We start from the raw sequence: 27,220 nt of genomic DNA, 5'->3' as shown, positions 1-27,220 counted from the left end.
ATATCCTCTAGTTTCTCTGCCTATAATATTTTTTGCTCCAATCCCCTCTCCCTTTACCATTTTTCCTGGTTAACAATCGTCAAGTCTCAAAATAAGTGCCACTTCCTCCAGGAAGCCTTCCTTGATTCCCCCAACTAGGTGAGGCTCTACCTATTGCATACTTCAATGCCACCCAAACTCACCCTAGGTAATAATCAGAGCATTTGCACGTCTTATTTAACGTCTTCTCGCTAAATAAATTCCATGATGACAGTGGCTGGAGCTGGCTTATCTACCACTATACTCTCATTTCCAAATGCTGCACCTGGGAGGGAGTAGGTGCTTAAAAATTATCTGCTAATCCATAAAATTTATCTGCCTTTATAAATAAGAGAGAGAACAATTTAGATAGCTGCCCTCCATAACACGAGTAAGCAAGCTCTCACATTAAAATCCCATCTCCAGAATGAGCTGATCCTCCTTTGAGATAGCCCATAACTCATTGTACTGTAAAGAATTGTTTCCTGCAAATTGCTTTCAGCAAAGTTTAGTTCCATTTTGAAAATGTGAAACAAAATCCGATCCTCGGCTTCTTGATTTGGCCTCAGACATTAGCATACTGTGATGTTGGCAGTATTTTTGTGGGCAGGAAATTAGTGGAGTGTTCGCGGAGAAAAATGTCTTGAAAGCCTAGCTCAAGATCTCAGAATGATAGAGTGCTCCCAACTCGGAAGAGAAGAGAGCTTCAGAACAGAGCAACGCTCCCCAGGCCAGACAGTTTCAATGTTGAATGCTTTTGGCTTTTCATTCCATAGTTAGCACGACAAAGGAACATTTCAAACGTGCAAAGTACTTGGCTTGGGGACACTTTCTCTCCACCCCTGCCAATCAACAAATGACAGGAGCTCTTCCAGGACACTCCTTTCTGTTACACACATTTATGGCAAAGATAATAACCCACTACATGTTCTTGGATGAAGTCTTGGAAAACCAAGTATTTGAATAAACCACTAGGTTTTGAGTTAATTTTCTGGGTTGGAATAGGAATGGAAGCAACTCATCCAATATAAAGAGTATGGGTAATAAGGTAATATTACACCCACATATATCAGCTTTTGATTTCTTTTCTCTTTCACTGGCATACATACACACCATTTTTATTACTGTCACATTTTTTATACATTATAAAAAGCAACTTATTAATTTATTTTATTTCTGAATAAAATGAATGCTTTGTTTGGTATGTTTTTTTATTCCTTCACACACTCAAACAAATATTGTAGCTTTTGGAAAAAGAATGTATTTTTCTTCCTTGATTATAAAACCCTGATTCTCACATTTTGGTAATATCTCTGTTGTGACATCTAGAAATTCTAAGTATTTGAGAAAATTTGCATTTCTTTTTATCATGGAAAACTTTGACAGTTGAGGCAATTTTCTAATCACTCACCCCAGTGAATCTAAACTGGGATCATTCTCTAACTGGCACCAAGAGAAATTACAACACCATGTAAGATTTCTCTCCTGATGACAGAGGCCTACACAATTGTGTCACTGAGAAGACCAAATACATGCAGACGTTTGAAATAAGAACCAGTCTTGACTATTTATACTGCTTGTTAAGTCTTCCTCAGTTCATGAAAAGACAGGCGCTGGAGTTACTGCAGAGAAAGAGCAAAGCTTAAATGGGAAATGCTGTGTAAATGAGTTTTCTAGTGGTTGTTTCAAAGCTCCCAGAATTTTAATCAAAGAGGCTCAACGTTGGTTAGGAGAATCCTTAAAAATAATCCAATCCAATCACACAGATGAGGTTCAAGTCCTCCCTTGTAAACTTACTAATTCTGCAGAAAACAGAGCCCAGAAGTGTGAAATGACTTACCCAAAGCTCTCCCCAGTTGACCCAGATTACACTGGGCAGAGGCGACCTCTCTCAGCCTACATTTGTATATGTCCAAATGGGGTGGATAAATGTCCTTGGGAACCCGTAACAAAGAATCCCAAACTGGGTGACTTAATAGGAATGTGTTTCTCACAGCTCTGGAGGCCGGAAGTGGGGGATCAAGGTGTCAGCAGGGTTGGCTCCTTCTGGAGGCTCTGAGGGAGACTGCCCAGGCCTCTCTCCTAGCTTCTAGGGGGTGGCTGGTGATTCAGGCCTGTCTAGATTCAGACATCCATCCAGTCTCTGCCTTCAGCTTCACATGGCATTCTGCCTGTTTCTTCTGTGTGCCACTTCTCTTTTTTAAGGGTACCACCACATTGGACGTAGGGCCCACCGGAATCCAATATGGCCTCATCTAATCAGGGTTGAACTGCTGGGGTCCACTTATACGTGGGTTTTTTTCAATTGGCTCTCATAGTTCAAGCCTGCATTGTTCAAGGGTCATCTCTGGGGTTGGCAATCCGCAAATGCAGAGAGCTGATTTCAGTTATACCAGACTTTGGACAGTAGTGGGGGGTCGGTGCCCTGACCCATGCGTTGTTCAAGGGTCTATCTCTGCAAAGACCTCATTTCCAAACAAGGTCACGTTTTAAAGTTCTGGGGGGGGGGGACTTGAACTTTTAGGGGACACTATTCAACCTAGTAAAGAAAGTGATAATGGCACTTAGTGCTTAGGGTGGCAATGAGGATTACATTTCTGTAAATAAATACAGGGGACAAAGAGCATTGCCTGCCATGGTAAAAACATGACAAATGATGGCTGTGTCAGTAATTGACCCTCAGCTCATACTGTATTCCTACATAGCACACAAGCTATTTTCATTCTAATGTCAAGGCTTTTAGCTTCTGATGACAAACTTTTAACCTCCAAGACAGTCCCTATAGGATGTATGAGGCAAATTTTGGCCAAAAACATGCTCTTACTTTTCTGCCCTTCACTTCGCTACTTTTTGTCTAAGTCTTTACCAACTATTGGAGACGGGAGAAGGGCTGGCAAAACGTGACCTGGAACTTGATTCATGTAGTTGTTTGTCTTTGCACTGAATAAAGAAGAAGTTTGTTTTGTGCCTTTTGGAGAAGTTTTCTGGGTACACAACTGCCATCAGTCAGAATAAGGAGGTTCTGAGCGTTTCAGCCCATGGCATTTCTGGTGCAGCCTTTTCACGTGGCTTCCTGTCGTCACGGGCTGAGCGAGAGGCTGTGATAAGGTCATCCTCAGGCCTGGCCATTTATCTTTGTTCTATGCTTGCTAACTTGGGCAAAAAGTAAATCCAACTCAGCTTACTTTGTTTCAAAACCCATTTCCTGTGGTACTAGCAGGCATTATAGGCTCAAAGAAAATTCTTGAATTGTTTTACCAGCCTAATCCTGGAGCTTAAAATGACGTTCAACCCAAAGAGATCTGGGCTTTTCTTTCTTGCTTTATTTTTGTCCAATCTGTGAAACATGTCCTGGATTTAGTTGGCTCTGAAAGACTGGGATTGGATTCATGGTTCTCAATGCCAGTGTGGGCTGGCACCATAGGGTTTGTTGAAAACACAGATTGTGGGTCCCCACTCCCAACGAGAAGCAAAACAAATGAGCTTTTCTAAGGGGTTCCCAGGTGATGCTGATGTCCTGGTGCACATTTGGAGAACAATCTACATCAATGTCACTATGAATGCTCATGTGGAAAATATTTCTTCTCCAAGCATTTCCCTTTCTTTTTCTTTAAAAAAAAAATACTTTTCAGTGCTACTAGCTAACCTTACTGAGGGCTAATCACATGCTGGAACCACTAACCAGGCAACAGCACTGTGATGTAGATGCTTTCATTGGTCCCCTTTGAGGGTGGGGGCGGTTAAACAACCTGCCCAGCCCCAAACCTAGGAAGTGATGAACCCCAGAGCCTGGGTCCCCAAGTGGCTGCTGGCATTGGGCTTATTTCTCATTGAACATTCAAGGTCCATTGTTAGTATACTAGGTTTCCTACCTTAACCCCTTCCTTTTTACTTTATTCTTCATTCTGTCTCCTATCAGAGCTGAAATATTTTCTTCTTGTCCTTAGTATCTTACATTATTATGTGATATAGATCTAGTTCAGAATTTTTACAGCTCTTTAGCAAGATAAGCATAATGAATTTGTTCATATGGTTACATTACCTCAAATTTTTTATTAAAACATTTTTATATGTTTTTTTATTCATTTCAGAGAGAGGAAGAGAGAGGGAGAGAGAGATAGAAACATCGATTGGCTGCTTCCTGCACGTCCCCTACTGGGGATCAAGACCACAACCTGGACATGTGCCCTGCCAGGGCATTGAACCAAAGACCTCCTGTTGTGTGAGTCAACGCCCATCCACTGAACAATACCAGCTGGGCACATTTACTCAATTTTATTCACTCTGAGTTTATGGCCTGCCACTTTCTGTGTGAGTGTGTGTACATGTATGTGAATGAATATGTGTGTAATTGTGTGTGCATGCATGTGAGTGAATTAGTGAGTATATGGATTATCCTTTCTTTCATGAGAAGGTATAACAATGCTGCACATTTAAAAAATATTCTTACTTGGAAAAATTAAAAGTTGGTAGGCATTCTGCAGTCCTCAAAGTTTTTGAGGAGGAATTTTTTTGTGTGTGAAATTTCAAACCCTGGGAACCTATATCATTGGACCTATATCACTGATGCTGTAAAATACCTTTAATAAATGTAATTGCTCTCAGTTCTCTTCATTTGACTTTTCCAAGACTCTCTCTCTCTCTCTCTCTCTCTCTCTCAGTCTGTCTCTTCAAAGTTACCATCTACACAGGTGGGTGGAAGAAAGCATGCTATTTGGGTTAGAAAGTCTGGTTCTATCTATAAGGAGATAAACACCCAAGCCCACATTGGAAATGAAACATTGGTGTCAAGAACACCAGCTTATACTGCTGTTCCCTGGGTCTCTTTCTTTCTGTGGGAGAATTCAAGGCAGGATTTCACAACTCCTGCATTCCTTAACATTTTCCTATTCCAAGGGTTATTGTTAGCTGTCAAGATACCTCTAATTTCCCGATAACATTTTGAGAAACGGAAACTTTTGCCAAAGAAAGAAAATTATTCTCTCGTTGGTTTGTTGTGTATTTTTAATATTCTGTCAGATTTAGTCCACTTATCTCTATAATTTCAAATCATACTGTATCATTTATAGGCAACAAAAGAATTTTCACAGGCAAGTGAAGTCCAATTGAAAGATGGTGTGTTTATCAGTTTCCTCGAAATGTCATCTAAATTAATATTTCACATTCTAAGATCTGTGCTGTGTCCTCTCTCCATCTCGGAGAGCAAACAATTACACACATCCAACTATCACTTCTAATGTGAATAAAAATGTTCTTCACTTTATCTATTCTAAACCAGTATCACTGAAGAATTTAAATATTTCACTCTTTTTCTGTTCTCTCTTACAAAATAGCCTCAGGAGAAACCAATCACATGGCTACTGGGCTGCATCAAGAAATCAAATACCATTTGTAAAACAAAGCAAAAACATTAAGAAAACCCCAACCCATTAAAGTGAGTTAATGACAGACACAAAAGAGATGTGCCCACAGCATCCTCCTAGGCTTCCAACATCTGTCCAGGTTCCTGCCAGAGGCCCAAGTCATCTACCCTCTTGAGCTTAGTCTACTCATATATACTGTGAAGAAAACAACAGTCCCCCAAACCCATAGAGAGTAAGATTTAAATGAGATTTCATGGAATATATTTAGCTCAATGACTGGCTCATAATGAGTAGTCAATAAAAGTTAGTTCCCATAATTAATGTTATTTTTTTATTGCCAAACAAGGACTCCTTGATAACTCAAGTTTATTTCATTCCCTCTGACTTTCTAAGATTTGCCTTTGTATGCCAAAAAGTCATCCTCCTTCTCTTCCCAGAATTGTTTCTTTTAATGTTCTAAGGCAGAGTTCAGCAAACTATGGTCCAATGGGCCAAATCTGGCTCACCTCCGCTTTTGTAAATAAAGTTTTATTGGAACACGGCCCACTTGTTTATGTGTTGTCTATGGGTGCTTTTGTGCTACAATGGCAAAGTTGAGTTGAGTATTTATAGCAGAGACCACATGGCCCACAAAACCTAAAACAGATGCTATGTGGCCTTGGACAGAAAAGGTCTGCAGATCAGTGATCTAAACTCCCAGCTGAAGTTATCCATTCCTAGCCATCTTCTCCAGCCCTCTGTGACAAAGGAATTTCTCTGCCCATGCCATTTCCCTGTTCTCATACATCACTTTTGTTTAAAGAATCATTTCCATGCCTGCCTTCTGATAAACTGTGTGAACACCACCAAGGTGGTCATCAGCTTCCACATCTTTGGAACTCCAGGCCAGGAGAGTAGAGACCTTCAGATAAGGCAGGCCTTGAGGGGTGGTGAGGAGAGGGTTGAATGAAGGAATCTGGGATCTCAGCTTCAAATAGGACTTTGGGAAGGGAGGACAGAGGGCTTTTATGATGCATGCATACTACACACACTCCACAGGTGCCTGTAACAGACAAGCACACACCCATCTGTGAATATAGCTATGTTTGCTATAAACACACACTTTGGCCTGAGCCCTTAACTCTATGCACCCATTAGCAGCATGACAAAGTACACATGCACAGAGATCACTCGGGTCAGCACAGCTCAGCCATCCGTCCTTTCTGTCCAAGGCCACCTGTGGCCTGTTGCATGACATCTTAAATATAGAGGCCCAAAGTCAAGACTGGGACCCACAAGCCCTGTCTTCATTTTGGTCTCCCAGAAGCAGACCCCAAGGCAAGGATTTGGGTGTAAATAGCTTCTATAGGAGGTGACTCAAGAAGCACAATTGAGGGAATAAGAGAAGTGAGACAAAAAAATGGAAAAGAAAAACCCAGTACACAGTGCACTAATGAGGTTATTGCTGTGGGCAGCTGGTGTTCAGTTCCACAGGGATACTGTAGAGCACATGTCAGAGATGTACTATTCAAGGGTGAGGATGGGTGTTTATCTACCAGCTCTTGTCTCACAGGTTGATGGCTGCTCCTTGAGCACTAATTCACTGAGCAGAGAGACGACAATTCTGTGATGAGACAAGTCTCCCGGGAGTCAGGTGCAGGGGTTAAGAAGCCAGCAGCCCATATGGGAGTGGTGAGTGGTAGGGGAGCTGGATGGGCCGCTCCTGGCCACTGCTATGTTATTTAACCCAAGAGTCAAATGGTTGATGGGCAAGCAGGTGTGAGGGGATGCACAATTTACCACTAATTTTCCATTCCATCTCCTTTCTACTGCCCTTCAGAACCCCAATAAGTAAGTTCTTGAACCAGGGACACTAGAAGGAAATTACTGCCCTGATTTGGAAGACTCAACATTTATTAAGCAAAAATTTTTTAAGTTAAGTGATAAGATCCTTGATCAATTTTTATTTAAAAACAAGCATGTTTGAGCATATGCCATTAGACAGGAAGAGGCAATTCAGATAGCTATGCCAACAGGCAGGGGGGCATTAGATACCAACAGTCTGGCTCAGTTAAACATTGCAGTTGCTTTTGGAAACATTTTCTTGGTTCTCTAATTCCCTTCCAAAGAAGCAACCAATTATCATTACTCTACTGTTAAAAATGGGATTAAGACTCTGCAGTAGTTAATACTGCTTGTAAACCCTGTTAAAGGACTTAGCCTTTCTAGTCAAATATGCTTTGAAAATACCATTGGCTTCTAATGTATTTGGCTTCAATAATTTCCCCAGGTTCCTGTATGTGCTCTTTATTTATTCAATCACCTTCTGATCCCTTATTAGGAATAATACCTCTTTAAAGTATGAATACCTTCCCATGAAGCCCAGAGTTGCAGAGGAGAGACCTATAATCACAACATTGTTTTTCCTTGTGATGACTTCACTAATGTGATATTAAATAATTTGTGTGCAAAACTGAAGAGGGAGCAATCCATTCAGCCAAGGAGGTGTGGGAAGGCTCCAAAGAGGAGATATGCAAACCAAATCTGGAAGGATAACAGGAAAATGAACAGCAATTTTAGCTGAGGTCACAGTATATGTGTATTCGCTATATATTGCTGCATAACAAATTGCCCAAACTTAGTGCTTTAAAGTAATGATAAACATTTATTATCTCACAGTTTCTGTTGGTCAGGAATTTAGAAGCTGCTTAGCTGGGTTATTCAGGTACCATGTTTCTAATATTTGGCCATCAAGATGTTGGTGAGGCTGTAGTTATATAAAAGCTTGACTGGCCAAGAGCGTCTACATCCAAGATGGCTCAGTCACACTGCTGGTGAGACAGTGCTGGCTGTTGGAAGGTGGCTTCAATTGTTTGCCATGTGGCCTCTCTATAGGGCTACTTGAGTGTCCACAACATGGCAGTTGGCTTTCCCATAGCAAGAAAGAACAGGAGTAACCTAGGCTTGGAAGTCCCTCAATGTCATTTCTGCTAGATCCTATTGGGTATACAGGTCATCTGTGTTCAGTTTGGAAGGGGACTACATAAGAGCATGAATACCAGGAAGTGAGAATCACTGGGGGCCCACTAGGGGCTGGCTACCATAACATGCAGAAGTAAGAAGTGCATCAACTTCAAGAGAAAGGGAATATGTTGAAATCAGTGGAATGTGCTGGGAGTTAGGGAAATAGTAGCAGGAGATAAAATCAGAAAGCTGGAGTCAGATTGTAGAGCAAGGAGGTTAGACAAAGGAGCCACTGCACTTGCTGGTTTTTCTTCCATCTCATTTGTTGGCATCTGGATTCACGGGCCGCAGGCGTCCATAAGAACCGGATTCTCAGCAATGAGTCCCTCCCCATAAATTGACCTCCCAAAGAGATCAAGTAGTTCCACATCTTTCAGAAGATCCAGACTAGCTTTTCCTCACCCTCCAGTCTGACCAGCCTTGCTTCAGTCCCAAACTAAAGAGTTAAGGCCCCTGAAGACAGTGACTTCTTCCCTCCTCTTTGATTTTCTATTCCTTCATGACCCAATGGTCTGGAAGGATTTCAAATCCTGTTCGTTGTGAGTAAACCATAATGATAGCCTCATTGGGCTCACACTGACCCAGGTGTGAATTCTGCTTCCACTTCAGGTGGTTTATGGGCTAGGGGCCACCCTGCCCCCACTCTATATGTTGGAAGGGATAGAGGTATTGGATTGTGAGGGTGGAATTTCCCCAGCTAGCTCTCTCTCCATCTCCTGTTTCTCTCTTCTCCTTCTCTCCCCACAACTTTCTCTGCCCCACACTCTGACCCCTACCTAGCAGAAGATTCCTGGGGTAGGCCCCACCCAGTCAGGTTCGGCCCATGGTTGTTTTGCACCACCCATTACTGGGTGGGGCTAAGTCTGGAATTTAAGCATGAAATACCAGCAAGTTCATTTGGCCACAGACTCATGGCTCTGCTCATCAATCAGCTTCATTGGTAACCAAGTTTATGGTTTTCCTGTGTCTCATTCCTTAGGGTTCTAATTTGGGAGGGGAAGGAAAGGCACTATTCATGAACTCCTAGCACCTCAACACACAGCATTTTCTTGAATGAATCAAGGCCTCACCTTCTACCCTTTGCTTACTGATGAGGATGGACCACTCTCATTAACATATACCAAGCACTTACAACATGCAGATCTGGATGCAAAGAACCACACTCTTGTGAAGAGTCTGTAAGATTGGTTTTATGGAACTAAAACAGAATCAATAGGCTACACTGTGCCCCTGATGAGAGCTAATGGAAGCCACCTCCTGAAGGCAACACTGACATTTCCATCCACGGACTCGGGAGACTAGATGGGTTGGATGGCAGCCACTCAATCTTCCAGAGAGGCCCTGGGGTATCCATAGCCATGCCTTATAAAGATCTGGTCAAGGAGACTCCACCTCTGGTTAGAACATATTTGTGTCCTCCTCAAGTCTCGTCATTACTTTATTACTGGTAACAACTACTACTGATTGAGAGTTTTCTTGTGCCAGAGTTGATGCTCTTCAAACATCATCACCTTCAGTCCTCCAAACCATGCAAAGCTGGTTGTATGCATTCCCTATGGCTGCAGTACCAAGTGATACAATTTAGTGACTTGAGAACAACATGGATTTATCTTCTAGTTCTGGAGGTCAGAAGTCTAAAGTGGTTTTCACTGGGCAACATCAGGTGCTGGCAGGGCTGTGTTACTTCTGCAGGTTTTAGGGGTGAACTTGTTTCCTTGCCTTTTCCAGGTTCTAGAAGTTGTCTACACCTCTTGGGTTGTGGCCCCTTCCTCTATTTTCAAAGCCAGGAATGTAGCACATTTAAGTCTCCATTTCTCTGACTCTGACCCTTGGGCCTACCCCTCACAAGGACCCTTGTGATTACATAAGGCTCAAAAGGAAGATCCAGAATGAGCTCTGTATCTTAATATCCCTGACTTAATTACATCTGCAAATTTCCTTTTCCCTTTAAGGTAACATATTCACAGGTTCTGGGTATTAGGATAAGGACCTAGTTTTCTTTTTTTGGGGGAGGGGTTATTCTGCCTACCTCATAGGTCATGTTATAAGCTTCATTTTATAGGTGAAGAAACTAAAGCTCAGAGAGGGGAAGTACTTGCCCAAGGTCACACAGATAACAGGATGCAGTGACCAGATTCCTCCTCAGGGGTCTAGAATTCCCAGGCCCAACCTCTGAGCCACTACACCACACAGTCTTTCTAAGGGGAGAGTTGGGGAAACTGAGTCAAGCTTCCCAAATGTGTGAAGTGGTTTAGTTCAAAGAACAAAGAAATCCCTGATACAGGTTTTATAAACTCTAAGGCTGTCTTTTAGGTGTCAAGATTTCCCCCTCACTATGGGCCATGCCTTTTCCTCTGCAGCCTACGTGAGTAGATGAAGTCAAAGCTCAGGGTCGAGTCCAGTTCCCCGGCTCACCAGCATGTGAATTAGGCAAGTCCTGTCAGCACTCGGGACTCATTACCATATGGTAAAGTGGATGTGGTAATCTTGTGAGTGCTATGGCCCTAATTTAATGCCTGGCTGAACAAATTGATGCTGTGATTGTCCACACTATAGCTGCCTCACATATATTACATAACCTAGCATCAAGAAGAGGTAAGAATGCAGAAGTCTCTCATTTCTTCCCCACCCCAGAGCCCCAGAGCTCAAGGAGATAGAAAACAGAATTAGGACCTAAGGAGTCTTCCACAGAGAAAAATAAGTCTAAAAACAGTTCATGAGAGAGAGAAAATATCTAAAGGAATTTAATTTTGGTTCTTACTTTTGAGGTCCATAAACAGAGAGGCCGTTTATTGAACTTTGACAGTTATTTCTATAGCTGTTCTTTGCAAAGGTCAAAAGAAATTCATTTCCTGTGGCTGCCTTGAGAACAGAGAAACACACACCACAATGTGTCTATTAAGCTGCCCGTTGGAATAGGTGAAAGAAAAAGTGAGCAGCGCATCAGCGTGGGTTCTGATAGGAAAGCCACTGTTGTGGTCGTGTTGCTAAAAGGAATGAGAATGCTTATCATTGCAGGGGAGGAAGTTTTGACAAGATTTACCCTAGTACACCTTTAAAAACATACTTTCCTGACATTTGAAATGCATTGCCTGTGATCTTAGCAATACTGGCAGAGGCCACAATGCCTGGTAAGACTCCCACTGTTTGGTCAGTGAAGAAACTGGCTCATGTGGAAACCAGTCTCTGAACTCAAAGGTGACAGTCCTGCTGCCCCTCCATCCATTGTGCTGTGGTGTCCGAACCAGAAATCCTCCGCTCCCAGGGCCGAGATATTGCTGCTTTTTTAAAAGGTGAACAGAATTGTATTTTTATTACCCAAACTATACATGGTGACTGCACCCAAACTAGAAAGAAAGATAACAGGAATAGTCAGCTCAGACCTGCTATCTTCTAAGTACACGTGTGTATTAATTAATTTAATTCTCACAATAGCTCTTTGAGGGAGGCACTGTTTTGCTTTCCATGTTACAGGTGAAGAAACTGAGACACAGGTACAACATAAGGGGTTTGTTCTCTGAATTATGCTACTTCCACATGATGGAGTCTCTGGAGCATTGATGGTGATGTGGGAGAAGAGGATTTCCAATGACATGGAAATCATACTTATGGCTGCCAGTTACTCAAGCCACAAAGATGCCCAGAACCACAGAGGTTTTGTGACCAGTTTCACCCAGCTCCAGACTCAGCTCAAAGAAATGCTCCCTCTTCTGGGAAATCTCCCCTCGCACCCCTGGGTCTGAACACCCTATTCTTCCTGCTACCAGGGCTCTCACATGACAAAAATAGTCATCGCAAATGGGTTCATCTAGTATTTAGTGTACATCTAGATAGCACTTTCTGTTTTATTACTTTTGGGTTGAACTAGTTGCTTTAATTATTGTAACCAAATTTTGAATTTAGAATCCTATCTAATAAAAGAGTAATATGAAAATTAACCATCACTCCGCTACACCTACAAGCCACACCCACCAACCAATCAGCAGCAAGTATGCAAATTAACCCAACCAAGATGGCTGCAGCCATGGAGCGAGCAGGAGCCTTGGGTTTCCCCGGCAATGGAGGAAGTCAAGCTTTCTGCACACCCTGGCAGGCCCAGGCCTCCACTCAAGGCTACAAAGTTTCAATTATAGAAGATAAATAAATCCCAACAAAAATGGCAGCAGCCACGGAGCTAGAGAGAGCAGGAGGCTTGAGTTGCCTCAGACGATGGAGGAAGCCAAGCTTCCGCAGCCCTGGCCTGCCTTGGCCTCTGCTTAAGGCTACAAAGTTTCAATTATAGAAGATAAATAAATCCCAGATACCAGGGCCTCCGCTTGGGTTGCCAGGGGGCGTGGCCGGCCTGCAAACCACCACAGGCCCCTCGCCCAGGCCGCCCCACGCCCCAAGGGAACCCCCACCCTGATCCGGGACACCCTTCAGGGCAAACCAGCTGGCCCCCACCCGTGCACCAGGCCTCTATCCTATCTACTAAAAGAGTAATATGCAGATTGACCATCACTCCAACACACAACATGGCTGCCCCCATGTGGTCAAAGATCCTGCCCCCATGTGGACACAAGATGGCCACCACAAGATGGCCAGCAGAGAAAGGTAGTTGGCATGGACCACGCCTGCAAGGGAGGGCAGTTGTGGGCGATCAGGACAGCAGGGGAGGGACCAGGTTGCAAGGGAGGGCAGTTGGGGACGATCAAGCCTGCAGGGGAGGGCAGTTAGGGGTGACCAGGCTGGCAGAAGAGGGAAGTTGGGGGCGACCGGGCCTGCAGGGAAGGACAGTTGGGGGGGACCCAGGCCTGCAGGGGAGAGCAGTTGGGGGGGGACCAGGCATGCAGGAGAGGGCAGTTAGGGGCAATCAGGCTGGCAGGAGAGCTGTTAGGCATCAATCAGACTGGCAGGGAGTGGTTAGGGGGTGATCAGGCTGGCAGGCAGAAGCAGTTAGGGGCAATCAGGAAGGCAGGCAGGTGAGCAGTTGGGAGCCAGCAGTCCTGGATTGTGAGAGGGATATCCAACTGCCCGTTTAGGCCCGATCCTGGTAGGATCATCCCTCAAGGGGTCCCAGATTGGAGAGGGTGCAGTCTGGGCTGAGGGACAACCCGCCCCGCCCCCCCCCCCCCCGCACGAATTTCATGCACCGGGCCTCTAGTTAATTAACAAGTATCTGAAATCATTTGTTTCTTAGTCATGGGGAATGGACTATTCTGACAAAAAATAAAATCAGACCCATCACTCATGACCCAATTTCTGTCCCTATAATCCAGCTTTAAGTTTAATTAATAACTGTGATCAATATTTTGAGGGTGGACCTCAGATATAGACACGTGAACACATGCATCAATCAATAGATGAAACTGCTACTATTTGACCATTTCAAACAATGATTTAATAGGTCAGGATTGACCAATGATGGCCCATGGGCCAAATCCAGCCCATTGCCTGTTTTTTAATGGCTCATCAGCTAAAAATGCCTTTTGCTTTTTAAAAATGGTTTACATTTTAAATGATTATACAAGTACCTACATAATATTCTTAATTTTGCCTTTTGGCCCACAATACCTAAACCATTTATGATCTGGCTCCTAAAGAGAAACTATGTCTACCTCTAATCTAGTTAATCACACTATACTTTGAAGTCATTTCATTGTTGATGTGATATCATCATGCTACATATCCAATAAAGTTGATTGTGCCTTTAGAACACCAAGTAATATCAACAAACTTTCATCCTATAGAAAAGCACAGCAACTGAGATCCCCCCTTAAAACAAAACTGAAAGAAATGTGGATCCAAAGCATTTTGAGATGTCATTATGTTTTAAAAAGGTCTATTCTTGCTCGCCTTAATCTCAGTATTCTAGCTTCTGTTCATCTTGCCTTCAAATGCTTCATAATGGAAGCATCCCACAGCTGTTGGAATAACCCGGTCCTGGCTAGGAGCTAAGTATATTAAAGGTAAGTCTGAAATAGCTACTTTCCAAAGACTCTCAAGCAACTTTTCTTAAATAATGCTTGTTCTCAATATGGTAGAAGCAAAGCTCTTCCCTATTTTCTCCACCAGTTCAAAGTCAGAACCGAACCAGATGGTCTTTCTAAATTGGAGGTTATCTCTCTGACTGGGACTTCATAACAATGGGGTTTAGAACAATGTCATTTTAGCACAGTAGCTGGAAATCTGTCAGTGGAGTAAAACAGGCCTTACCATGCTACATAGTTCTTGGCTGATAAAAGAAACTAAATTGCTCTCTAAAGAAACTCCCCTCCCCCCCCCCCCAAAAAAAAAGAAATACTTCTTCAGTTTTATAGAGTACTTCACAAAAAATAAGATGGAGAGATTTAAAATGACAGAGAAACAGAAGTACTCTAAATTCATCATCACACTTATTTTAAGTTATTATACCATATAAAAACAAAAGGAGAAAGAAAGGAAAAGCTTAGAGAATTAAACATCTGTTAAATTCCAAAGGATGAATCTCTCTTAATGACAAAGTTGAGTCTCTTGATTCAACATGTGCCAAGTAACTACTGATTGTCTCATACTTTAAGATGCGCAAGAACAGAAGACCCAAAATAGGCTGTCTACTAATCTAATTAACAACTGGGGAATTTAGATTCAAGTGGTAACTCCTCGTCTCTCCCCTTGAGAAGGCTAGAAATCTCTGAATAAAAAACCCATCACTCACTGAGCATTCTCGACTGCCTCCCAATGTCTTTGCTTTGCTACTGATCTCTCCTTTCACTTACCAGCTTTCTCTCCCATGTCACAGCTCTGAGAACACTGTGTTTAACAGAGCTGTATTTAATGTTTAAATGTGGTTGGTGGTATTGCATTTACAGTAGGATATACCCATAATCCGTAGGATGGCATTTGAAGCCCTTTGCAATCTTGTATCAACTACCCGCCCTTTTTTGGGTCTGTCAACAGGACACGTCAATTTCCTGTTGTTTCTTGCCATGCCTTTGCTCATGCTGTTCTTCTCCCGATAATGCCCTTCCCTCAGCTTCCTCAATGCAGGTTTCCACTCATCCATTAAAGCTTCATTCAAACAGCACATATTTGTGAGTGTTTGTTATCAACACATCTGCTTTACCTCCTTACCAGGCAGCTGGATTTTTGCATCCCTGATGTCCAGCATTGTATCATGGATTCAACAAACATTGGTAGGTTCCCCCTACATGTGTGTCAAACTTTGTCCCTGAATTTTGGCAGCTAGATTACCTCAGTGTTTCATTGAACACCAAGAGCCTGCCTGATTCTCTGCTGTGTGGGCAGAGTATAAATGTACTTCCTTCACATTCCTTCTTCAACCTCATTGTCTATCATGAAAATAACTAATATCAACTAACAATTATAGGGTGACATGTCTTATTTAATCTTCCTAATAAGCCTATGAATTGGGGAGTATGGTGATTCTCATTGTGGCAGATGAAGAAAATGAGGCTTAGAGAGGTTAAGTGACCTGCCCAAGTTCTCACATCTAATAAGAGGGAGAGGTAGCTCTGAATCCACAGTCTATAGCCAGCACCCATGCCCTTGGCCAATGACTCTCAGATCAGGTTTCTGCAAAGTTGAGGTTATATGAGGTGACCAGACACAGCCCTAACTATAATGGGTTGATAGGCCAAACTTGGAGTGCGGGGGAGATGGTTAAGCTGCCAACAGAGATCTGAGACTCTTAAGGGCTCCTGCCAGAATTTATCCAGAATGGAGAAGTGAAGGAGGTCCCAAAGTAAAGCCCTGTTCTCCCCATCTCTCAGCCCATTGCCATCAGCGGGAGGCCGGCATGCTTGCCACTGGATTTCAGACCCAGGGCTCAGCCTTAGCTATGTCCTGTTTCATTTTATCTGCTGACACAACAGAGCAAGTGCAATGCGCATAAGGTGTGGCTCACCATCTGTGTTTCATTTGCAAGGATAATGCGCTGTTCTAAAAATAATATAAATTTATTTACATCTATTTCCCCCCACCTCCATTTTCTCAGCAGCAAGTGATATAAAAAAATGGAGGAGATTATCCCAACAAAAATATTTATGAGTAAATACCTCACAGAAAAGATGAGGATGCTACTATCTAAATAATTCTGGTCCCACCCACTAAGACAAAGAAAGAGGATATTCTTGACAGCATGATTGAATTGTGTGTAATTACTGCCAATGTTTTAAACATGAAGATAATGAGAAAGGTATTAGCATTAGATCAGAGCAGCTGAAAACATTTATTTTCCTGAGAGTCTGAAAACTACTTCTAGCACACATTCAAAGCATGGGAGAAATACTATTCTTTATTACAGTGATTTTCAACCAGTGTGCTACAAGAATTTCTAAAGCATGCAATACCTGACTTAAAAAAAAAAATCCTTACCCCAGGATATTTTTCCATTGATTTTAGACAGAGTGGAAGGGAGGAAGGGAGGGGGGATAGAAGAGAAAGGGAGAGAAAGAGAGAGAGAAACATAGGTTTGAGAGAGATGCATAGATTTGTTGTCTTCTGAACTCACCCCTTGACCAGGAATCAAACCTGAGACCCTTCAGTGCACAGGCCGATGCTCTAACCATAGAGCAACACTGGCCAGGGCAATACCTGACCACTTAGTCAGGGGCACTGACCTTTTTTCCTTTAGATTGTCAAATTAAAAAACAACAACAACAAAAAATGACAACAGACAACATGAATCAAAATTATACCTATTTTTTTTGTCAGATTGGCCAAAAATATACTTTTTAGTGTGCTGCAGAATTTTAGTAGTTAGTTTATGTGTGCCATGAGATGAAAAAGATTGAAAATCGCTCCTTTATTACTATTGTTTTATTTTCAGGCAGCTTGACTTGATATCATCATTTTCATAGATTTATTTAGTATGTTTCTGGAGATGCACCCTATGTGACAATATTCTAACTTAAATCATCTTGACCAAACACATAGTTCTTCAGACTTGCAGCTACACATCCGATTTCATTGATTAGTTTGCATGAGATGTTCCCCCTAACATTCTTTAGGTTTTTTTCCCTGACATATTCAAGGACTCCTGAATCTCTCAGAGTAAATAAATGCAGAGAAATCTAAAAATAAGTCCTTATATGACAGTTACCATGGAAAGAAGGGAGGAAATCCTCTGTTTTCACATTTGGCCTAGAAATTGGGGGTATTATAAAGTTTCAGAAAATCCTTTACCAGCTTAAAATTGAAAATAAATTACATTTACAGGCCTAGTATTTTTTATTGTATGTACATTTTTATGGGTAGGCTATCACTTTCCTTAGATTCTTTGGAAGATATCACATAGTAAGATAAAGGTGAATGCAAACAAAGATAACAAAGTGCTCAGCTCGAATGCCTTAAAAAGACTAATGGTACTTTCACAGTTCAAGTGTTAAGATGGAATTTTAAGGGCCTTTTAGAAACTGTTTCCATTTGCAAAAAGAAGAATGACAGAAACAGAAGAAGAAAAAAGCACCCCAAAACTGACCATTAGTTACTCTGAGTAGTTGCAAATTGTGACTATGTTGAGAAAGTTGGCAGATTTTAGCTGATGAATTTCATTTTTAGCAGCTAAGATGACCGACTAAATAAAGCCATTTATCAAACATTAGAAGCCTTTATCTGATTTTATTTTGTAGTGCAGAGAGACATAGTTTAAAACCATAGACAGAGCTGTCAGAATGAGGGGCTGAGTATGCTTATAGAAAAGAATGAAACAGTGCCCCAAATGAACCCAATTTTGTTTAGTAAGATATATGGCTCTTACTTTCTCCAAATGTATCACCAAACATTTAAGCAAGAGACACAGATCTTCATGCTCATCCTATTCTACGGTAGTTTTTACAGCCTAGTGCAGTTCCTGACACAAGGGAGGTGTGAGGTGAAAAAATTCGATTACTGGATGAGTACACAAGGACATGACCAAGGTCTCAACTCAAATAAAATAATTTCCTCTGTTTACATGCCCATGCTAGAATGTGGGTCTTGCAGTAAATTCTCAGACAATCTGTTAAACATTTACTCATAAATATACAAACTGAAGGAAGAAAAATCATTCATTGATCCATTTATGTATCCATCCATCCACTCAGCCATCCATCCATCCATCCATCCACCCATCCTTCCATCCATCCATCCATCCATCCATCCATCCATCCATCCATCCAACAAATCTTTGCTGAGTGCCTGCTATTTATCTGGCATTAAGTTAGGCAATATGAATACAGACATGGAACAGAGATCCAAGGTGTATGCTCTGGTATGGTTTCAGAAAAGGTAAATGGAAGAGCTTGTCCTAGAAAATGCACCGTGTTTCCAAGTGAAACTTGATACCTGTTAATGTTGAGCTTATGTTAAGGCAAGGGCAATAAATAGTCACTGCTGCTGCTCATGGCTCAGCTATGACTCTGAGGAAAACCCAGCCCAGCATTAGGCGAAGTGAAGAGGTATGACTCAGACCACAGTGAGCATGGTCTGCACAATGTGGGGAGACTCTTCTTATATCGGTAATGTATGGTTAGAAACAGTGTGCAAGGTTCTCACCAGTAGTTGATGGGGACTGGAACTTGGCTTATCAGGAGCCATAGGAAGTATGACAAATGGCAGTGACTGGGTTTGCATAATGCTACTTGCAACATAGGTGGAGATTGTTCACACCTTGACAGGTGATATAGTTGGCAGTGCAGATGTCATTATCATAGTCATGACTGATGAGGAAATGGGCTCATAGAGGTTAAATGACTTGCCCAAGGTCACACAGCTGGCCTGATGGGGAATTGACACTCCCAGGCAGCATCCTGCAGAGTAAATGGCACATTTTGAAAGTATTCAATAAGTGTTTTTAATAACTATAGTCTCAAGGTTAGAAAAGATATTATGGATATAATCTTGAGTGGCTAACTGAATCTGTTTTGTGACATCCGATCAAAGGCAGTCTGTGTTTGAATACATCTCACAATAGGCAACTCATTACCCACTCTTACAATTTACTACCACAACAGATAAAGATAGTTACAATAGCTCATATCATTTAGAGTAGACAATGTGTTTTACCTATTTTGACAGATCTGATCCTCACCAACAGTTTGTTTGAGGCAGGTGCTGTTATTTCATTTTATAGATGAACTAGAGCAGTGGTCGGCAAACTGCGGCTCGCGAGCCACGGTTTACCGCTCTGTTGACTAATGAGTTTGCCGACCACCGGGATAGGGGCTTAATCACAAGGAACAACAACAGCCTGTAATTATTGGATTCGAGAGTCTAGGTCAGTGGTCGGCAAACTCATTAGTCAACAGAGTGGCGAGTGCAGTTTGCCAAACACTGAACTAGAGGCCTTGTGCATGAAATCTGTGCATGGGGGGGTTCCCTCAGCCCGGCCTGCACCCTCTCCAATCCGGGACCCCTCGTGGGGATGTCCAACTGCCTCTTGTAATCCGGGACCGCTGGCTCCTGAACACTTGCCTGCCTGCCTGCCTGATCACCCCTAACCACCTCTGCCTGCCTGCCTGATTGCCCCTAACTGCTCCCCTACCAGGCTGATTGCCCCTAACTGCTCCCCTGCTGGCCTGATTGCCCCTAACCACCTCTGCCTCACCCCATACCTGGGACCCAGAATTCCCTCCTCCGGCCGGTTGCAGGCACCTGGGACCCAGGCTTCCCTCCCTCTGGCCAGCCACAGGCACCCAGGACCCAGGCTGGCTTCACCCAGGCCAGCTACAGCCGCTGGGGACCGTGGACAGGAAGCTTCGCCCAGGCTGCAGCCATAGGCACCCGGGGCCGCAGGGTGGGCAGCTTGTCCCTCTCCCAGGCCGCAGGTGCAGGCGCAGCTGCTGGTGCACGGGACCATGGGGCAGGCGGCTTGTCCCTCTCCTGGGCCGCAGCCTGGCTGGTCCCCATTCCTCTCTTGTGAGCTCATTTGTGCCTGGCTGGTCCCCATTCCTCTCTCCCCAGTGTTGAGTGTCTGAGCAGTTAAGGTGTGATGGCGTGAGGGCATGACGACGTGAGGGTGTGACAACCATTTGCATATTAGCTCTTTATTATATAGGATAAGCAAGGCACACAGAAGTCAAATAACTCACTGTTATGGGTTGAGTTGTGTTCCCTCAAAAGATATGAAGTCCTAACCCCCAATACTGGTGAATGTGACATTTGGAAATGGGGTTTTTGTAGACATAAGCAAGTAAAGATGAGGTCATTAGAATGAGTCCTAATCTAATATGACGGGTTTCTTATAAGAAGATGCAGACATGCATAGAAGGAAGACAATGTGAAGACAGAGTGAGGAAGGCCATGTGAAGATGAAGGCAGAGACGGGACTATGAATCTACAAGTCAAGGAATGTCAAGGATTCCTGGCAACTCCCAGAATCTAGAAGAGGCAGGAAGGATCCTCCCCAGAGCTTTCAGCACCTTGATTTCAGACTGACCTTCAGAGTTGTGAGATAATACATTTTTGTTGTTTGAAGCCACCTGGTTTGTGGTATTTTGTTACAGAAGTTCTGGGAAACTAATAAACTCACCTAGGTAAAAACCAAATAAATGATGGAGCCAGGATTCTGACCCCAGACTGACCTCCTAAGTTTTAAGTACATTTAAACATAGTCTCCAAGGGGATTCTCCAATTTGCTACATATTTGAACCAGCTGTTTGTTTTTAAAACTACGGATGCCTGTGCCCTGCCATCCGAGATTCCGATGTCATGGGTCCAGGCCTTGTCTGCAGCCCAGGGTTCCGAAAGACCCTCAATAAAGTCTGAGAACTACTGTCCTAGTTGATGCCACTTCTCACCACTTGGGGACCAGTCAGAACGAATCCACCTCCTCTTTCCAAAGGCCAGTCCTCCTTACCCACAAAGGACACCCTTTTGCTCCTTCATAACCCTCTGTTTTCAGGTAGACGTCCCTAGGAGTCCACTGTTCAAAGCAGGAGCTCAGTGAATGGTGCTGCCCCACGGACTCCTGAACCATGGTACTTACAAATGCACCAGTTTTAGGGGGAAGCGGGGCAGTACAAGTTAGCTCTGAACATGGTGGGAGGTTGGAACTCACCATAGTCACTTCCACTGTCCCTATCACTTTCCACATAGTCCTCCTGTTCTCCCCAAGGTCACTGCTCAGTGGAGGAGGGACATCTCAAGGAGAACTCGCTTCTCAGGCCACTCACTGGATGGCAGCTGCTGGGCAATGCTGGCCTGTCAAATGGGCATCTGGGTCAGCTGATGACCGTGGTTAGGAGGTAGAGGGAGGTCAGCTATGGGTCCTCAGAAGGCGGGCTGCCTTCCAGCATTTTCCCATTGCCCAAAGTGGGTGAGAGATGGGTGGTATTGCTCCTGTATTCGCTCTGGGTCCAGAGGCTGCACCACCCCAAACATGCCAGGAAATTAACAGAGAAGCAACATCAGCTGACCTGGACCCTCATTATCCTGCCGGACAGCAGCCTGTGCACGCAGATATGGCATAAACTTCACGCTGCCTGCCACTCTCTTCCTCACATCCTTCTTCCCATCCCTCAACACAACAGTTTTGAGCATCTCACATGTGTAAGGACTGGGGATATGTCAGGGAACAAGCCAGATAAAATCCCTTTTCTCCTGAAAGTGTGGAAGGAGCAGCTCAGTGAGGGCACCTGCCTCAGCTGGCCCCACTTGGAACATCCTGGAGTGAGGGTTGGAAGAAGAGAGGACAACAATAAAAATGGTAACATATTGCCACTATGGAAAACAGTATGGAGGTTCCTCAAATAATTAAAAATAGGACTACCATATGACCTGGATATTTATTCAAAGAAATAAAAAACACTAATGCAAAAAGATATAGGCACCCCTATGTTTATTGCAGCATTAGTTATAAGAGCCAAGATATTGAAGCAACCTAAATGTCCATCAATAGATAAATGGGTAAAGAAGTGATACACTCACACATAGACACAATGGAATATTACTAAGTTATAAAAAATAAATCTTACCATTTGAAACAACATGGATGACCTAGAGCAGTGGTTCTCAACCTTTCTAATGCCGTGACCCTTTAATACAATTCCTCATGTTGTGGTGACCCCCAACCATAAAATTATTTTCGTTGCTACTTCATAACTGTAATTTTGCTACTGTTAATGAATCGTAATGTAAATCTCTGTGTTTTCCGATGGTCTTAGGCTCTACAGCAGCGGTTCTCAACCTGTGGGTCACCTAAGACCATCGGAAAACACAGATATTTACATTACAATTCATAACAGTAGCAAAATTACAGTTATGAAGTAGCAACGAAAATAATTTTATGGTTGGGGGTCACCACAACATGAGGAACTGTATTAAAGGGTCACGGCATTAGAAAGGTTGAGAACCACTGACCTAGAGGGTATTATGCTAAGTGAAATAAGTCAGACAGAGAAAGACAAATACCACATGATTTCGCTTATAGGTGGAATCAAAGGAACAAAACAGAAACAAACTCACAGATACAGAGAACAAAATGATGGTTGCCAGGTGGGAAGGGATATGAGCTAAAAAAGGTGAAAGGGATTAAGAAGTACAACTTGCCAGTTATAAATAAAGTGGCGGGATATAAAGTGCAGCATAGGGAATATAGTCAGTAACATTGTAGTAATTATGTGTGCTGTCAGGTGGATACTAGACTTACTGGGGTGATCACTTCATAAGGTATATAACTGTCCAATCACTATGTTGTACACCTGAATACAATATGATATGTCAACTATATCTGAAAAATAAATTTTAAAAATGATTATTTACTGATGTCCTTGACTGCCCTCATTGACAAGTTTTATTACAAATTAAAAACATGAAAGACAGGGAAGGTAAACAGGCAAGTACTCAGAAAACAGTGTATGCTGACTCCTTGGAGTACTCATGAAAGGAAAGGTTCTAAATGGAAAATCAAAATGAAAAATTTATATCCTATCATTTGAGTGCATGTCAACCAGCTGGTGTGTTTCCAGAGCCTCCATTCCCAACAAGGTGGGGGCCGGAGTTGGAGCAAACTGCTTGTACAACCTCAGGGGCCCCGGCTCCACAGGGGTCCCTGACCTGTTTGTTTACACTCACAGTATCCAACCCCCAAATATGCTATTTGAGGTATCATGAGTGAAGACAGGGTGACTAAACCTAAAACCACTTGGAATCATACAAAGTTTGTTGGGCTCCCCCAATGGGATCTTTTCTTGACATTAATCTGTGTTAAACATTCTGCTCAGATGGTCCCAAAGTAGACGTTTAAAACCACACCTACGACAGGAGCTTACTCAGAAGGTGTCCAGAAATAATGAAAAGTAATTGCCAGTCCTGCTGAGGGAACCTGTCATACGTACAGGAGGGCAGTGAGACAAAAACATTGCAAACTGTGGGCAACCCCAACGAGAGGTCTGTCTGCTGTGTGAGTTCTGTCCCTTTAAAGATGAGTGACTCAGAGTCTCATTTCATCCTTCAGCAGCTTGCTGACAAGTAGCTACAGCGACACAAGTAAATAGGCAACGCTTGCCTAAGTCTAGGACGCTTCCTTTGCTGATGATGCCGGGTCAGCACTGAACTCCGGGAACCTTCACAGAAAAGTGACACTCTTCACTCATTTCCATTGATTTTCCAATTTCAGTTAAATTGTGTTCATCGCTTTTTTTTTTTTTTGAGCTGTTTATGTATGTGGCTTAGAAGTGCTTAATTCAACTCCCATAATTATACACTCATTGCAACTTAGCCAAAACCCTCATGAAAAGATAATGAGCTTGAAACACATCTGTCGCCAAACAAACCTTAAAAAATGGAATAACCCACTATGTTATCACTTTGATTTATAAATAGAGACAAAAGCTTTTCTATCAGTAAAAGGAGAACTGAGATGGAAAAATCACTTCATTGTGTGTGTGTGTGTGTACACATAGGCATCCTGGGTGGATGATAAAGATAGAGTTGGAAAGTAATTACTTGCTTCCAAAGAAGATAGTATGGCAGTCAGGCAGCCACATACTATGGAGGGTTGAAAAGAGAATAGGAGAGAAAATGAAGGAAATTGACTCAGTCTGTTCTTCCCCCCCACCCCTGCTTTTCTATTTTTAAATGGAAACAATCACCTTTTTTCAAGTGACAACCACAGTTTCTATGCAAATTTCATCCTCACCCTCATTGGCAATAATTTCCCATTTCTAACTACTGTTTCCCATGCTCAAGTATAAAAATCTTAGCATCCTTTCCCATTCATTCTTGCCTATACACCAAAGCCCATATAGTTAGAATTTTTTTAGGAGTGCTCAAACTATGCCAGGCCATGGGGATACACACACGCCTATGATCACAGTCTCTATTCTCAAGTACTTTACAGCCTAAGCCAGCCTTACCCGCAGGACTGTCTATGTTGTGTCTATGTTGATGGTGATATTCTATGTCTGTTCTGGCCAATACAGTACCACTGGCCACGTGAGGCTACCGAGTACTTGACACCTGCCTAGTCTGACTGAGAACCTTTTTTACAATTAATTCCAATAGCTGAAAATTAGATTTAAATAATGACATGTGACTAGTGGTTACCGCATTGGACAACACAGGTCTAGACAAAGTAGAAGGGGATATTCTTTAAGGAGACAAATGACAACTTAAAGGAGCTTATGGAAAATGCCATGTGATAGCCATGGATAAGCACAGGCCGAGATTAGAGAAAGCACAAGTAGAAGACTCAGGTGGATGAGGACAGCTTCTCTGAAGAGGTGTGTGTAACCAGTACTTGTGATATAACCGGGGAAGCAGAAAGGAGAGGAGAAGGCATTTCTGATCCAAGATTTGTTTAGTCAGAAATACCAAGGGGAATATACACGGAACCCATTAGGGAAACCCAGCAGTGACTGAAAAGCAGGGTACTTGTAGAAGGTCAAGGTCACTACTCATGCTTATAGGGTGATGCCAGGTTGGGAGCAAGAAATGCCAATGTGGTGGTGTGGGCAGATTTGGGCTGAGCAGAGGGGCTGATGAGTAGATGGATGGGCGGGAACCCCTAAGGTTTGGTACGCTGTGTTGGAAGGGTTGAGAGGCTTTCCCACTGAGGTAGTCTGTAGTGACCTGGAGCTCAGGAGGAAGGACAGGGCCAGGGGACACATGGAGTAGGGCTCATACCTGAGCAGAAGCACATGGCCCACCTGAATGGGGCAGCTGCCATGTAACCCTTAGGTTACCAAGGATCCACATGCGGAAACCGGGCCCCAAATTTCCAGAATTTCTGATTTTCAGAAAGGCCAGAAGTTGGAATTTTAAAAAAGAAACATAAAATCTAAATACTTTGACATGGAAACTAAGGTGAAAACTTTAAAACACCCTGGGAAAAACCAGAGCGAGAACATGGACCGATGGGGTCCATGTGCCACCTGTGACATCTGACCCAGAAGCCGATGAGGTGTCGCAGGGACAGCCTCAAGGGGGACAAGCAGAGAACGAAGGAGAGGCGGCCCCGGGGAAACAGTGTGCGCAGCAGAGGGTGTGAGGGAGCAAAGAGGGCAAAGCCACTTGCTCTGAAGGGAGATCATCACTGATCTTGGACAAAGCTCCCCCTCCCCGTCTTTCCTCCCTCCATCCCTCCCTCTCACCTCAGGGCAGAGAGGTGAGGTTTGGGGTCCACAATCACCAGGGCTCAGAGTAAGTGGCTGCTGAGGTCACAGAGGCATCAGTTTAAAGGAACTCAAATAATTCTAGCTGACAGGGCTTCTGACAGTGTGTGTTTTGGGTTCATATAATACCCCATTTCCCTTTATAGATTTTCTCGCGCAGCCCTGTGTAAATATCTCATTTCCACCCTTATGGCATAAAGCCCCACATCTTCCCTCATGTGAGAGCCGCACTTGAAGAAGATGTGTGCCTTTCAGCTCACCTCTCGGTCCAGCAGTGCAGGTGACACCACAGTGACGATGTCTCCTTTTTCAGGATCGATGTAGAACATGTTGGGAGACGGCTTGTCAGGCGTCTGCTGGCGGATATTATACCGCAGGAGGGCGTTATCTGTGGCCGGGTCATCCCCGTCAAAGGCTGTCATCCGCATCACCGTGGTCCCTGAGGGGGCCGGACAGAAGGACAGCAGATGGTCACTCGGAGACAGCGACAGGCAGAGACCCTGTCCCCAACCCGGGCAATGGCAATGAAGTGACATGCTAATTGCTTTCCAGATTAAAAATGGACAGCATTTCTCCAGTTCTGTTATGTTTTACCTTTAGTCCCCTCCCTCCCGCTCCATCATGTTAAAAGACCTGAAATACAGAATTTTTTGCTGCTCAGCAGATTGACAGCTTAATTTCTCCTTCTGCTGATACACTGTTCCTTTTCACGGGCTTTCATTCTGTTGAGGATGTGGCGCCGTGACAATGGCCTTCATTTTAAATCTCTTATTGAAGGCCTACTAGGTGTGGGGTCCAGGGCCAGGTGTTGGGGAAATGGAAGTGCAAAAAGGCCCATTCCATGGTGTCTAGCAGGTCAGAGATTAGTAGGAGAGATGGCATATAAAAATGTGAAAGTAATACAGCTTACCAACTGCAGTGAGAGAGGGCATTGCTGAATTCAGAACAACCTCACCTAACCGGGAGCTCAGGAGAGGTCCCTGTGCAGACGCCTGGCGGGTGAGCAGGTGGAGGCGAGGGGAAGGAGGGGAACCGCAATGGGAAAGGATATTCCAGCTAAAGGAATGTGAACCAATGATAGTTGTGTACCGTCTGTGTGTGAGCCACACAGTCTGGGCACTTTAGATATAAAGACACTATAAAGACGAGGGTGACATGAGGACTATTTGATATGCCAAGGGTTGAGAAGGGTATTAGATACGGGGTCTTGCTCACACACAACTGATGCGAAGGGGAATTGGTTATAGCCACTTTCAAGAACAA

The 27,220-nt window shown here is 43.4% G+C and overlaps 1 protein-coding gene across 3 annotated transcripts in view; it reads right to left on the bottom strand.

The window, feature by feature from the left end:
• CDH13 (cadherin 13) overlaps positions 1 to 27,220 on the bottom strand; it is a gene marked incomplete at its 3' end in the record, with an annotated part of 1,096,460 nt that overhangs the window by 241,115 nt on the left and 828,125 nt on the right. For all 3 annotated transcript variants that reach the window (XM_080645767.1, XM_080645766.1, XM_080645768.1), the window contains one exon: positions 26,218 to 26,396. In XM_080645767.1, the coding sequence (XP_080501893.1) occupies positions 26,218 to 26,396 (179 nt within the window). The remainder of the gene's footprint in view (positions 1 to 26,217; positions 26,397 to 27,220) is intronic.

Source organism: Plecotus auritus (genome assembly GCF_963455305.1).
Source record: "Plecotus auritus genome assembly, chromosome: 10".
NCBI lineage: Eukaryota > Metazoa > Chordata > Mammalia > Chiroptera > Vespertilionidae > Plecotus > Plecotus auritus.
This window is presented reverse-complemented; position numbering and strand designations above follow the sequence as displayed.